Raw genomic sequence first — 16,552 nt, forward strand, 5'->3', positions numbered from 1 at the left:
ATTTTGTTGACCCTGTACCAACCAGCAAGAGTAAACACATCAATGTCATGTGTTAAAATCCAAAATGATATCGTATGTTGGGTGAAATTATGTTTGTGTGCAAATCGCTGAGAGGTTGCTGAAAGTCTACATTTAAAGCACTTAGCAACACATTATTAAAGAATGATGAATTCTGATCTATAAGCTGAGACAATCAGACGCATCATCCATTGTTTTAAAGAGATTTGCAGTTTTTACTAACAAACACATCAACCTACACACTTAAGGCGATTGATTGAAGAGCTGCACTAGTAAAATATATTCATTAATTGTTCAATAAGTTAATTAATGTGCTTATTGGTCATTCATTCATTAATCAATCATGTATGTGTTTATTCATTCAGGTTCACAAACATTACATGGAATATTGTAGCCATGCCATCAGTGTTCATATTGTGATATAATACATGACAGACTGCAATATCCGTATAAAGGCTTCACATTTGTTTTCTTATTACAGTCTATAGTTCTTTTTTTTCCAAAACTTTATTTACACATTTCGAACTTAACAGAAGCAATAGAACATAATACAATATCTCAAATAAACAAGGTGATACTTATTCACCCATAATTTCCTAAATAAATCTTTAAGAAGTAACAGAGGGGAACTGAATACAGGGAGTAAGGTGACAGAAGGTAAAGGAAATAAATAAAATGAAAAAACAAAAACAAAGCAAAATAAGAAACCTAGAACACGATCAAATATTTTAAGCGTAGAGATCATTAAATGCACCCCACATCCTCTCATATTTATCAAGCTGATCTTTTGCTTTAAAGGATATTTTCTCCCTTTCGGACAAAAGGGACAAACTCTGCAGCCAGTCATCAATGTTAGGAGAGGTATCACTTTTCCAAAATTTCAAAATCTGCTTCTTGGCTAGCAAAAGTTATGATATCACACCTGACCTGCAATAAGAAAATGGCATCACAACTGTTCCGTAATCAGTTGTTATGCTTCAGTTGTGATGTCACAAAGCCTGCTGCTTGAGCCAGCAAAGGTCAGAATTCCGGTTAATTAAAGCCTTTACAAGCTTTTCAAGTTCCTTGCTTGTTAAATAGTTGTCTGTGACACTTTACAGACATTAATTACCAAGGAACTGTTTAGGGTAGCACTTTTAATTTGTGCACTGCTCAAGTTTAACACATGTGAGCAAGAAGCTGCATGCTATTACATTTTTTAAAGCTCAAAAGGAAAAGGTTTTTCAGTGCATTTTATCAAAATGTTTAAACAATTTTTTCTGCAACACATTCAATGCTACATATACGTTTTTTTTTCATCCAAACAGATTCTACATTGATTATATGGATTAAGAAAGAGGCAAGGTATTAAAGGGGTGACAGTGTATTATAAGTAATAAAACACCTCCTTCCCTATGTAAAAAGGATACTGTAAATCACGTCGGAGTTCCATGTCTACATGGGTCTTTGACATGACCTTGGTAAAAAATGTTTGCGATTGCTACGTAGAATGCAGATACAAAGCATACCATTTATTGCAGCCAATGTTCATCGTTTTGCCTTCGCTGTAGGCGATTCCATTTATCTTGCACGGGCACTTTTTTTCTTCGATGCATCGATCTGGCTTATCCAACACCATCCCGGCAGGGCAAACACAGCCAGAGATGCACTGCATGCTGTTCTGTAAAGAGAAAGCCGCCAATCAGAAGACTGCAGCAAAGCAGCCAATGCGCTCTAGTGGTTATTATGGTGCTAAGGGGTTCATAGACCACCGTTCTCAAGGCAGTATTTGCACATAAATATTCAGTGCCATAAGTGGGATGAAAAGGTGAGAGGGTCACACAAGCGTCCCAAAAGGGGTGAGACCTAAGTGGCGAGGGATGCAGTGCTTGGTAATAGTCAGTATTTAGTGAAGCTTTATGATATGAGCAGCAAGAAGCTTGAAGCCTGTTCAAAAGTTTAAAACCCTTCACTCTTGGCAGTCAGGTTACGCTAAATTCAGATTACACATTCTACTCCTTACAAGCAGGACAGCAAGAAAATGAAGAACAGAATTGTGAAGTTATTGTTAGTTTTGATAAATCACTCAGGCACTAATTACGGGTTGTGCAGTAACAGTAAAACCTTTTTTTTTGATACTTCATATTTTTAACAACCACCCAATTATAAACTGAATGATGTATTGCGATCTTTCCACAAGTGAATTAAAAAAATCGCCAGATGGTATTACAAAGGCTCTCAATGTGAAAAATACCACGTACATATGTTCCTATGAATCGACAGACAGTATTTGACACTTGGTTATGAGATGGAAACCAGACCGAAATTCTCCCGAAATACCTCACTTTTTTACTTCTGCACAAGGGGTGTTATAATGTCTCCCAGGTGAGGCAAAATTGTTTTACTGTCAATGTGAGTGCAAAAACAGATGACGGATACCAAGGCATCTTCTGAAATGAAAACAAAAATCAACACCAGAAACCAATAATAGCCAGTCACACATTGGGATCACAATGTCGCCCCCACACAATGCACATATGAATCCAATTCAACACACCTAAAGGTAAAGAAAGTCATATCATTAAATGAGAAGCAACATCTGAAGCCATTGACTGGCAGGCTTCTCCAACATAACCAATGCCACACTACACATAGACACACTGAGAAGTAATCTAATTACCCCACCCAACCAACTCTCTGAGACCATGTAGATAACATTTGAGGTAACACCCTTGCACATAGTCCATAAATCCATCAACACTACACAAATGCACACCAAAACAATACAATGAAACACCAAACAGCCACCCGGAACTCTGGACCCCATATGGTTACAACTAACACATGCCCACGACCCTCACCAAACATCATAGAACACACATACCCAACAAATACACTAGCACACATCCGAGTCCTACCCATATGGTTACAACATGCAAGGCATCTTGAAGCATTTCCCACACGCAAGACAACGGTCACAGACACCTGCTCCTCCGGGTTCTGAACCTATCCTAGCATCCTATCTTCACTAACACATCACGCCCTCTTCTCTTGCAGAGCCACATGAGCGCCTGGAGACTGCCCTGGGGTGGAAGCGGTGCACAGTATGAATCAACTTAACATAACATAACCAGGAGTCATGTGCATACAATTACATAAAAGGAGCATAAAAGGCCAGCGCTCAAGTAGCACTCCATGGAGCAACATGTTTGGGACTGACCTCATCAACAGGCATGGTCAGGAGCTGATACTGACCTTCGCGTGAATAGTGGCATACTATGGAAGATGCGGGGAAACACCAGGCCCAGGAAAGTAGGAGGATTTGTGGGCCCATGTGTCCAGGCCAAGGTCCTATCTGTGGCAGCTCATTACTGACCGTAAACGACTATATGCACGCGGCATAGGGAGATCATCACCAAATACTCCATCTCATTCCGGTTTTCACTAAGCAGCAGAGCCCCATCCTCTGCTCTGCTCAGAAACCAAAACGATACTGGTAGCATCCAAAGGTAGTCACAGTAATATACATCAAATAAAGACTCTTGAGAGAATTAAAGATCAGCTACTGAATTGTGGGACTTGTAGTGTAGTCATAGTACCATCTTGTCTAATAAAGACTAGGAGAGAAGACAAGTTAGTCATGGAAATATGGTAAATGTAGTCCAAGCACTGAATTGTCTAATTAAAATTGGGGAGACGGAAAGCTCAGACACGGAATCCTGGAAATTCTAGTCAAGGTACCAACGATTCTACAGAATGCTACAAGAGAAGTACATCTCAGAAACTAAAGTCTGGGGATTGTATTTCATTGTATTACCTTGAGCTCGGATGATTCTGCAAAGTCATTCCCCAAGTATGTATTGTTAAAATCTCTATGGTTAATCTAACCAACTAAATGTATTTTACTGACTTTTCTATGTAAGGTTTATTTTGTAAAACTCTGAAGCTTCTGTGCTCAGGGAAAATATTTTTGAGATGGGGATAGCATGCTGCTTTTGTGAACCATTTCTGCACAGCTGTATGGAAATACACCTTGTTTTTACATTTGGTGTCCATTTCCCTATAGTTTACTGAAGGATCCCATCAACCTCTGCTGTTCATAATGATCCAGGCTCGTATCAAGCGCGAAATGTATGGTGCCAACCACGTGACAAAAAATAGGTGTTACAAAAAAGCGATGGAGGCAAGGATGTAACCAGACAAAAGGTGTGACGTGGAAAGGTATGCTTAATCCTTGTGCCGAAGCCTCTCATCTTTTTTGATTTGTCTTGATCTCTCACCTAAGTTTAGCGAACAAAGATTCACATTTCCGCACATACCATGCCACATCTGAGGTGAGATATTATAACCTAGTCTTAGACTCCATTCTTCTCTCAATTTGACATTTTCTGTGTACTTTGCTACAATTTGCCTATAAACTCTACTTGCAACTGCCCCTTCTCCAGGCTCTCTCTTACCAGTAAAGGGGGCTAGGTTCACATCATCACTCCATTCTGCTTCCTCGATTATTTTCTTCAATTATCTATGTTCAGTATTAGAAAGATTTGCAATGGTTCACTTCACGCATAGCTCTGCCCCAGAAATCCAATTCCCATCCCTCCAAATATCACCTATCCAGTTCACCCCACTCATAAACCATTCTGGCCAAAACAAGACCTTCCCCATGTCCTTTATTGCAGGATACAACCACATCGATGCATTTGGCGACTTCAGAGCATCAGCACCCAACAGAGCATAAAGATCTTTCCATGTATCCCGTAAACATTCTGTCATTGGATCTCTTTTGCTTAAAGAGTTTGCAGTCGTTAAAACCGCTCTGGGAACAAGCAGACCAGCAAGACTCGTCTCATCAATAACCCAGTCATCAGGCTGATCCTTTAAAAACAGTACTATAAACTGACTTGAAAACACCAGATGGTAAGCTCAGAAGTTAGGGATACCAAGACCCCCTTTTTCCATTGGAAGCTGAAGTTTCCAGAGCTTAAGCCTGGGCGGTTTCTTATCCCAAACAAATGATTGAATTAAGCCATCTATATCTTTCCAATAACGTGGGCTAATTTTTAATGGCAGCATGCTTAGAATGTAGTTGATTTTGGGTGCAGAGGTCATTTTCAGAGCGTTAACTTTACCCCAAAGTGATAAGTTCATCAAAGCCCATCTTTCCAGACTCACTTTGAGATCATTGCAAACTTCACTCATATTCTCATCCACCATTTATTTATTTATTTATTTTGCATTTTTAAAGCGCTCACACAGCCCAGGGGCATTGAGGCACTGTTACAGAAGTTTTTTGTTGTTGTTGTCTTAGTTGTGTATTTATAATGCAGTTAAATACCCAGACGTTTCTAAGCGTGGACTCGGGGATCGAACCTGTGTTGCTTCGTGTCGTCTTGCTTTCAAGGTGAGCACGTTGCTGCTGAACTTTCCTCCGGGACAATATCCCAGATCAACGGAGTCAACCATATGCCTAGATATTTCATTCTTTTTTTGCACCACTGGAAGCCCCAGGCTGTGATAGATTTCTTATCAAATGTGTGTGTCAAAGGCATAACCTCCGATTTGAACCAATTAATTTTATATCCAGCCACCTCATTGAATTTACCAAGGATCTCCATCAATGGAGGTAAAGAAATGTCAAGATCCCGTAGAAATAATAATAAATCATCTGCATAAAACCAAAATCTCTGTTCAACCCCCTGATAATTTATGCCTTTCTATCCTTGATTACATCTGAGGTCAATTGCCAGAGGCTCAATGGTCAAATCAAATAGCAGTGGAGATAAAGGACAGCCCTGTCTGATACCCCGCCTTAAATCAAACAGGTCTGAATGTAGTCCATTTGTCTTTACGTCAACTGTTGGATGTGCATACAAAAGAGCCGTCCAAGAGATAAAACTGTCTCCTAGATTCATGCTGTGCAAGACCAAAAAGAGGTTATCCCAGTTTACCCGGTCAAATGCCTTCTCAGCATCGAGAGAGAAGAGCACCATATCCTCAACCGAATTCTGGGCCTGGGAAATTGTTAGTAACAACTTTTGTATATTACTTGATGTTGTACGGTTTTTAACAAAACCAGACTGATTATCATGCAACAGAGTCTGCACCAAGTTTTCGACTCTCAACGCTAAAACCTTCACCAAGATTCTGTTATCTGTATTAATCAGGCTTATTGGACGGTAGCTGGAGGGCAGATTACTATCCTCCCCTTCTTTAAGAAAACTGAAATGGTAGCATGATTAGTGGATGGAGGTAATAGACTGTCTCTTTTAGAGACGATGAGCATATCTCTCAACAATTGTAACGCAGACTCTGGTAAAAGCCTGTAAAACTCAACAGGTAAGCCAATTGGCCGGGTGACTTCCATGTGTTCAATTTGTGGTTTGCAAACTTGAGTTCATCCGTAGTAATAGGACTTTAAAAAAAGTTTCACCATGGCGCCTAATATCTGGTTCATTCTGATATAATCTAGTGTAGTATTGCTTGAAAACATCATTAATTCCTTTTGTGTTAAATGTGGTGAGACCATCAGGTCCACAAATCGACGTGATTGCTCCATCAGAGTATTGCTGATGAAGCCTTTAAGCTAACCATCGGTCGTCTTTCTCACCCCTCTAAAAATATGAACACTTGATTCGATACAGTTCCCTCTACGCTCTCTCTGTTAAAATTCCATTCATGTCATCCATACAACTGAATACCTTCCGTCTTTTAACCTGGTTGTTAATTCCATTGATATTCCAAGTCGTGACTTTCAAGTCCAGTCCCAAAGCTGTATCCATTTTATAAATAAGCACACAATTCAAACAAATATGTACTAGTTCCAAAATCAAGCAAAGAACGAAAAAAAACCTCCCCCTCTTAAGAAAAAGCTGGAATCCAACACCATCAAAGGAATCTACCCCTTGCTCCCCTCTCAATTTAAAATAAGAACCTACTCTTGGAGTAGTAAAGCAGATGGACCACTGGTGAACAAAGTCCGTACCCAATAGCAAGCGGGCTGTTCATAAATCACTAGCTAAAAAACTAAGAAATGTGGGCCAATTTGCGAAGAAAGTTAACACGAAAGTATTAATTTGATGCGTAAACGAGATCTCGAACATCAACAATCTCCCCGGCCCAAAAAGCTACCTTCCCAATGGTGAATGCCAAAGCAATTAAAGCTTCAAATTAATTCCCAAGCCTCGCCACAAAACAATGCAGGCACACATATCCCGGCTCTGCACTTTCTTTAGTAGCTAGTTTCACAGTCAGCACATCCTGCATTCCAGATCTTACACTGTAGTTGAAGTTTTTGATTGCAGACCGAAGCAAAAAGCCCCCTTAATATTCAAAGCGCTACACCCAATAACAGAGATTGTCAAAAATGCACTACCCTAGTAGATATTAGTCAACTGAAATATCCTATAGGTGGTGAGCTAAATTGCTCCATGAACCCTGTGTCCTCATGTTAGAGCTATCTATGTCAGGTTTGGAAAGTCATATGCGTCTATTGTAAAATCCCAAAATTTAGAGCAACTAAGTATATTATCCCACATGCAAGCAGTCGCATCGCAAGTTCCGCACATTGTGAATCAAAACAAGCTTTCAGAGCTGCAGCAATTTACCTTTCATACTCTAAGCACTCGCTTCATGCATGCAAACTATGCTGGTTTTATTTGCAGAAAGGCCATCCCCATACAACATACTTCCAAACGTGACTAATATTGGAGACATCAGGACAGTTAACAGTGCAGTGCAGCTGTTATCAATCGTAAGATTTGTAAGACATTAAAGATATATTATCTAAAAGAAATATAAAGCTATATATATATAATAAATTGTATACTCCAAACCTAGCTGTACAAGTCTCATTACTGCCAGATATTCGTAAGCCTACTCCAGAACATGAGGATAGCACAATAAAAACCACCTCCCGATTTATCCCAGTCATTCAGCTACACCTGCAACAAATATCAAAATCTGGCTGTACACATGTGGGGTAATAAAAATCTGGATGACCTCATATGAACCTCCCAATCACAACCTTATAAACTACAGTGTAACCATATAAAACACATAGTTGTTAGTCTAAATAGAGAACTCGGTTCATCGTGCGTCTCATAACAGGGACTGGCAAGGAGTACCTAAACATATCAGCCTAAAGGACTGTGTAGTATCGGGGATGGTAAGAAGACATCTGGATTCAGGTAAGGCACAGGAGACGAGTATATATAAAAGGAGTGAGTTTATTTATAAGTTACAGAGTTACAGGGCTAGTTATATAGAAAGGGACAGGGAGCTAAACAGATGACATCCTTTCAGTAAGGTTCTCCCATCCTGTGTACCAACTGTAGTTCTTGGAACCTTCAGGTCCCATCACATTCCATATGACATAGCTGTGTTCTACCATCAGCAGCACTGTGTGCACCCAGTGCAAATAGATAAGTACAACACTTCACCAAACCGGCATGTAACACAACCATCCCGACCGCGTCACAATCACTATGTGACTCACTCTCCCTCCACTTCTACTCCACGGCCATTGAAAGGACAAAATCTCTGACCACCAAACAGGCTCTCTTACAACCACCAGGCAATCCTCAGCCCGTACCAGCCAGCCCTCCAACTGCGACCACTACGCAACCAACGTTCGAATCCTTCAGTCCAATATCACCAGAACAATTTCTCAAACTCCTATCCGACCGCAAGCCATCTGGATCACCACTAGACCTTTGCCCAGCCACAACCCTTAAAGAAATCTTTGCCTCCACCTGCGCAGGAGAACACGCAAGATCTATCATAAATGCCTCCCTTTCTTCCGGTATCTTCTCAGATGCATTCAAATTAGTGTACGTCCAACCTCTGATTAAAAAACCCTCACTCGACCCTCTCGAACCAAAAAACTACCGCCCGATCTCTAACACCAGGTTCCTTGCCAAACTCTTTGACCGAACAGCCTACTCCCAACTAAACGCCTTTGTTGAAGCCAACAATCTTCTAGACCCCGCCCAATCAGGATTCAGATCTTGCCATGGAACTGAAACCACCCTAACCTCGATCTGGGATGACCTAAAAATGACTGCTGACTCTGCAGGATGCGCCGCACTAATCCTTCTCGACCTATCAGCCGCCTTTGACACAATCAATCACTCAATACTCCTTGACCGCCTCCACTCCCTAGGAATCCGTGGAACCGCCCTTAAATGGATAGCCTCATTTCTCAAAGACAGGCACCAAATAACGACACTCTCCAACTTTACATCACAAGCCCGACCAGTTGACACAGGAGTCCCACAAGGAGCATGTCTATCCGCCCTCCTGTTCAATCTCTACCTGATCACCCTCCCACCAATAATTCGTGCTCACAACATCCTGTGTTACAATTACGCAGATGACACTCAACTAATTCTAAAGTTCCTGAACGCGAAACCCAACTCCCAACCTGACCTGACCTCTTGCCTCCTTAACATCGAGCGCTGGATGACCCAAAGCCACCTCCTGTTAAACCCCTCCAAAACAGAAATCATGGTCTGCGGCAACTCAGATTTTCTTCCGCACCCACTACCCTGGCCACCCGCCATGGGCAACTCACCGACCCCCTCTAACACAGTAAAAAATCTTGGGTGCACCCTAGACTCCGACCTAACACTCTCGCGCCAAGTCAACAATGTCTCTAAGTCCTGCCACTACCACCTCAAAAACCTTAGGCGCATCTTTCCATATCTCTCATTCCCTAACAGAGTCTCCGCGGTCCAATCAATCGTCATATCCCGACTGGACTATGGTAACCCCCTGTACCTCGGAATTCATGCCTACCAACTGAATAAACTACAAAGAGCACAAAACGCAGCAGCCAAAGTGCTTCTCGCCCTCGGTCCAAGGGACCACGTATCCCCTGCCCTTAAGACACTGCACTGGCTTCCAGTAGCCCGTAGGGTAGCTTTCAAAACCCTAAGCCTCACCCACCGAGCTCTACATAAAACTGGACCTCATTATCTTCAAAAAAAGCTAATACCTTATCACCCTACCCGCACCCTTAGATCAAGCTCAGCCGGCCTCCTAGTAATTCCTAAAACAAACTCAGTCAGGTTAGGCGGAGCATCATTCTCAGCCCTGGCCCCAACCCTGTGGAACTCGCTCCCACCCCACATCCGCCGAACTCAGGACTTAACGGCCTTCCGCAAACTACTGAAAACCTGGCTCTTTCCCTAGAACCAACCAGCCCCTAACCACCATCATCCCAAAAAAAGAAAAAAGAAAAAGAAAAAAAAAAAAGAAATTATTAAAATAAATAAATAAAATAACCGAACCAGATTGTAACCTACATTGACAAACAGAACTAAAACGAATAAACTAGATCTAAACAGGGAAATGATTAAATAGAAAAAGAATCACTGAATAATGGAAAGAAGAGAACGTGGAGAGCGGATGAACAAGGAGAGCGGATGAGCATAGAGGGCACGACCGGATGAGTAGAAAGAACGAATGAGTATGGATGAGTATAGATGAGTATGGATGAATGTGAGGATAAATGCTGTTGGCAAATGAGCCTGGAGAATGTGCAGAGCGCAAGATCATGCAGAACGGAAGAGCGCTGAGAACAGAGGCACACATAGAGCGGAGAAATGTGGGGAACAACCGAATGGGGGGAGAGACTGAGTGTGGGGAGCGTATGAATGTATGGAACATATGAGTGTGGGGAGTGTATGAATGTGAGTAGCGGATGAGTTCTGGAGAGCGGATGGGTCTGGAGAGCGGATGGGTCTGGAGAGCGGATGGATCTGGAGAGCGGATGAGTCTGGAGAGCGGATGAGTCTGGATAGCGGATGAGTCTGCAAAGCGCATGTGTCTGGAGAGCGGATGAGTCTAGAGAGCAAATGATTGTAGAGCACATGAGCACGGAGTCTGCAAAGCGCATGTGACTGGAGAGCGGATGAGTCTAGAGAGCAAATGATTGTAGAGCGCATGAGCGCGTGGACTCAGATGAATGTCGAGAGTGGACGAGTGTCGAGAGCTGATGAATGAAAAGGGCAGAAATATGTGGAGGATGAGAGGGCGGAGGAGAGAATAGCTGAATGTGGGAATGGCCGAGTGTGGAGAATGGCTGAGTGTGGGAACGGCTGAGTGTAGGGAATGGCCGAGTTGTGAGGAATGGCTGAGTGTGGGGAATGGCTGAGTGTGGGGAATGGCTGAGTGTGGGGAATGGCTGAGTGTGGGGAATGGCTGAGTGTGGGGAATGGCTGAGTGTGGGGAATGGCTGGGTGTGGGGAATGGTTGAGTGTGGGGAATGACTGAGTGTGGGGAATGACTGAGTGTGGGGAATGGCCGACTGTGGGGAATGGCCGAGTGTAGGGAATGGCCGAATGTGGGGAATGGCTGAGTGTGGGGAATGGCTGAGTGTGGGGAATGGCTGAGTGTGGGGAATGGCTGCGTGTGGCCGATGATTGAGTGTAGGGAAAGGCTGAGTGTGGAGAATGGCCGAATGTGGGGAATGGCTGAGTGTAGGGAATGGCTGAGTGTGGGGAATGGCTGAGTGTGGGGAATGGCTGAGTGTGGGGAATGGCTGAGTGTGGAGAATGGCTGAGTGTGGGCAATGGCTGAGTGTGGGGAATGGCTGAGTGTGGGGAATGGCTGAGTGTGGGGGAATGGCTGAGTGTGGGGGAATGGCTGAGTGTGGGGGAATGGCTGAGGGTGGGGGAATGGCTGAGTGTGGGGCAATGGCTGAGTGTGGGGCAATGGCTGAGTGTGGGGCAATGGCTGAGTGGGGGGAATGGCTGAGTGGGGGAAATGGCTGAGCGGGGGAAATGGCTGAGTGGGGGAATGGCTGAGTGGGGGCAATGGCTGAGTGGGGGGAATGGCTGAGTGGGGGGAATGGCTGAGTGGGGGGAATGGCTGAGTGGGGGGAATGGCTGAGTGGGGAGAGCGGCTGAGTGGGGGAAAGGGCTGAATGTGGGGAATGGCTGAGTGTGGGGAATGGCTGAGTGTGGGGAATGGCTGAGTGTGGGGAATGGCCGAATGTGTAGGAATGGCCGAGTATATCGGAATGGCTGAGTGTAGGGAATTAGCTGAGTGTGGGGAACGTACATAATATGCATTGATTTGCGGGAACATTCGAATGAACATATATGATACCACACCTCACACCTACTCTCCTCTTTACACCATCACTCAAATAGAACACAGGGATACTATGACACCATTCGGTATAACTGTTCTCATATCAACATCTCCCGCTCACTCCCCATCACTCTAAGTAACCACCGCTGGTTTAACACCCCCAGCCAGGCGTTTCTCCTCAGGCCTAACGCAGCCACTCTCGAGCTGGATTAATTCTGCCGGAGCGTACACATTCTCCTGACCTCTCAACCACCACACCTACCGCTAAGAAGCAGCTACCACATTAACCCCGCACCAGCTGCACACATACTTTGTGCGCACACGCACCTTTTGTCTCTCTTAACCCTCTCTACTGACTCGAACCTCGGTTCCCAAGGGCGTTCAACCTACCAGCGCCTTCAGACCATACCAATGGTATATAAGGCGCTATATAAATGCAAAATAACAATAACAATAACATCTCCCTCTCTTCAATTGAACACCAAACAAAGTATCACAAACCAAGCATTAAAAGAGGCTCTCAAAATTACACACTCCTGCAAATCCGTAAAACCATTACAACATTCACAACCAAGAAAGCGTATCCACATTCACGTAACTAACAATCAGAACAATCAAGTACACAAATCACCACCTGCCCGGGACTGCCACTCCCGGGCCTCACAAATGCCACTTGCGAGCACATACGTTCCTTGCCACACTCTCAACCATCAGAGCGTATCTCCTCCCACTCCATCTGCCACCTGGAGACAAGGGTCTGCCACACCCAGCACAAACGCGTACTCACGCAACCATCAGAAACTATCTAACATTATATGGACCATATACCTCACAACCATAACTGCATAACTACATACACCACCATTCCTCTCCGAAACACCTGTGGTTTGCGCCATCACAAATTCACATACACACCCTGCCATAAGAAACAATGAAAAGTGGGAAAATGCAGAAAAGAAAACTCACAAAACAAAGATCACATTAAAACAATGCAGCTGGAAAAGAACAGCGCGAGAAGAGAATACACCGCGACAGAGACTGATCAGATCTGAGTCCAAGTGCAAAAGATATTTGGAAAAAAAATAGTTTTGAATGCAGCCAAAAATTGAAAGCATCCAAGGTTTAAAAAAAACATGTTAGGCCAAGGAAAATAAACCGGTAATATCTTCACATGCATGCCATATGTAATATGCCCAAAAATTGGTATACATACCATGCAACATTCATGTCACATTTAACCATAGGGCTATCTCCTTTAACATGGAGATCACTCAGCAATTTCACTTATATATTTCATGACATCAGAACGATGCTGTGCCAAAAAAAAATATTATACTATAACATGGTATCAGAACGATGCTGTGCCACTTAAATTATACTTATTACAATCCACATCATGGATAATATATCATTAATGAACATATTTCCCCTTTGGATTGATAACGTTTAAAATATCAATATTCATTGCAAATATATATGAAATGCAGCATTTGGAGACCTGAAAATCCTATAATATTGTTCAACACTACACGCAGAAAAAAACATTTTCTTTTTCTTTGTGTTGTTTGTTGATTAGGTTGTTGGTGTGATATAGTGTTATGCATAAGCCCATACAACCACTCTCTCTCATAAAGTAAATGCAAACACCAATTACACTCTGTCACCCTTTTAAATATTAGGACTTACCCTACCATACAATATGGCACAATCCACTTCATAAAGTACATCAGCTTAAACCATATGACGTGCAGAACCATTGCCTCTAACCAATCAAGCAATGATTAAAATATGCATTTATCAGTTACACATGTATACATAAACTTCAAAGAGTCCATGAATTGCACGTAGGATGGTTAATGAAAACGCATGCATAAACATGGCATGCTGCAGTATTAAAAATGAAGAAAAACAGTACCTTTATAGTCCGCTGTAAAGCGAAATGGAAACTCTTTCAGATTCACTCACGCTTTGTATTTCAGTAGCGTGGAAATGCTCCTTTGAGATACATTATAAAACAAGGTACCTTAAAAGAAACATTTCTGATGCCGGTAGAATCCATTAAAAAAACGTGCTGTCGGGTGATTGATCGCACGCACCCGATCAAAAGACACTCGTTTAAACAAAAGACAACGTTGTTCATTTTATTCCTGAAACATACGATCAGTTGATTCATTTTCAATTTTTTTCCGCACGCATACGATGCAGGCATGTTATAAACAGGATACTGATGTTGCCCGACAGCCGATACTTAGAGCAAAATAAAATGTACTCCCTCCAGGAGAGCGCGATACTCCTTGATGAGAAATACTTTTCTTGTCCCCACAGGTTCAACATCGTGAATATGCAGCATCCTTGCAATCTCTTCCGGAAACGTCATCACGCTGGCGCGCAGATAGAGCCATTCCTCTAGTAATCCGATCTCATCATACGGGACACACAAGAACCTTGCTTCACACCGCAAAGGAACTCAGAGTTCTAAATTCAAACATTTAGATCATCGCTAATGCAGTTAAACGTTCCAAGACGTCATCATTTGCAACAGATGAACTCAAAAGCGCAGATCTCCGGGGCCACATTAAAATAATGATACGGTTGCCGCTGCACATTAAAAGAGTCACTCCAATGACTCACTTTCCACAGTCATTGAGCTGCGCGCAGACGGTTAACGGCTAGCAGTAACGTAACCCCATTATTATGCGCTCCCAGGCAGCACAGATTTATATTAGGGCGCAGCACACCAGCATGTTACTCCTGTGAAAAATACAGAACATGTACTGGAACTGCTTTTTTTACGGATGTGCACGTCCATGCCCAAAATTCACTGCAGCTTATTTCAAACTCACACGCTAGCCCTGTAATTTCACGAGGCTGTATTTGTCATTTCTCGTGCACTTATCATTCATTTCACAGTACCTTAAAAGGAACGTATTCTTCCCAGAATAAACAGCGCTCTTGACACCTGCTTCTCCAGCCCTCCAAGCTGCCTGCTCGGTACAACACATCCGTACCCGGATTGCAGGATTATACTTTGATGCAGAGTATAATGAAATCCCGTTTAAGAAACTGGCGCAGGCTTCATCGCTGCTGGGCTCATCATGGCAGTGATCAATAGCACCTTCAGCAGAATTCCCCATAGCGCTTTTAAGTACAGTTATGGACCATCAGCAAACTCCTTTGGGTCCTTTAATCTTGGGATGAACAGGCAAATATACATCAGATAAACTGGAACCAGCAAACACCTGCTCATCCCATCCTCGTCGCCATTTGTAGTATCGGGGATGGTAAGAAGACATCTGGATTCAGGTAAGGCACAGGAGACCAGTATATATAAAAGGAGTGAGTTTATTTATAAGTTACAGAGTTACAGGGCTAGTTATATAGAAAGGGACAGGGAGCTAAACAGATGACATCCTTTCAGTAAGGTTCTCCCATCCTGTGTACCAACTGTAGTTCTTGGAACCTTCAGGTCCCATCACATTCCATCACATTCCCATCACATTCCATATGACATAGCTGTGTTCTACCATCAGCAGCACTGTGTGCACCCAGTGCAAATAGATAAGTACAACACTACAGACTGACCATGTGACAAATATATCTGGCCCAGAGTTCAAATAAACGACCTCGTGAACTTGTGTAATTCAGTTTTTAAAATGTTGTAGGCTCTAAAACTTCCTGAGATTTCCGAGCCCATGCTGATAGATGTCTTCCCCAAATCAGTAACTCTGACATCCAGATGAGACACTTTAGAGTTGAGCTCAGGCATGGCGACCTTGACTTCATTCATGTCCTGTGCCACTTGGCTTAGTAACTTGTAAATATCTTGTGTGCCAGGATTTTCCTCTTCCTCCATCTCAAGAAGCTGCTTCTTAGGAATTGGGTTATCTGGTTCCTGAATTTCATAATCATCTATGGAATTTCTTTAGGGAGAAGGCCAGGAGCTGCAGGTTCAAGCTGATGCTGCTGAAACCAACATTCCGGAATCTCTGTTTTTGTCAGTATCAAGAAACCCAGCACGCACACACACACAACCACAAGAAGCCTGAAGAAATTGTCAATCTGGAAAAATGAATACCCTTCATTTGGCCGAAGGCCAACCGTTTTATGCACAGAATTATAGAAATACAGACTGCTATGCTTGACCAACAAGCGGCCATTTTAAATGTAGCAAGAATCGCCATTTTGCTTGTTAACCATTGCTCATTGCTTTCTGTCTAAACTGCTTTGCAGCTTGCAATTCTTGCGAATTCTGCTTACTCTGCTCAACTGTTAACATTGTTGTCTGAATATGAAAGGGCAAGGTCGCGGGACTGAGGAGTTTGTTGAAACTCCTCATGAGCAGCCCAGAAAGGAATGCCCACGCTCCCTCTCAGTAGCCTTGAGGGAGAGCTGCAGGGCATTTAATCATTTCACAGCTGCCAGCCAGTCTCCTACTGTGGTAGAATATGTTAGAATAAAG

The 16,552-nt window shown here is 43.0% G+C and overlaps 1 protein-coding gene across 1 annotated transcript in view; it reads right to left on the minus strand.

The window, feature by feature from the left end:
* LOC138505058 (mucin-2-like) overlaps positions 1-16,552 on the minus strand; it is an 894,965-nt gene that overhangs the window by 482,652 nt on the left and 395,761 nt on the right. The window contains exon 20 of the mRNA XM_069625383.1: positions 1,527-1,678. Coding sequence (XP_069481484.1) covers positions 1,527-1,678 — 152 coding nt within the window. The remainder of the gene's footprint in view (positions 1-1,526; positions 1,679-16,552) is intronic.

The sequence above is a fragment of the Ambystoma mexicanum genome, chromosome 11 (assembly GCF_040938575.1).
Source record: "Ambystoma mexicanum isolate Mex_15411 chromosome 11, UKY_AmexF1_1, whole genome shotgun sequence".
NCBI lineage: Eukaryota > Metazoa > Chordata > Amphibia > Caudata > Ambystomatidae > Ambystoma > Ambystoma mexicanum.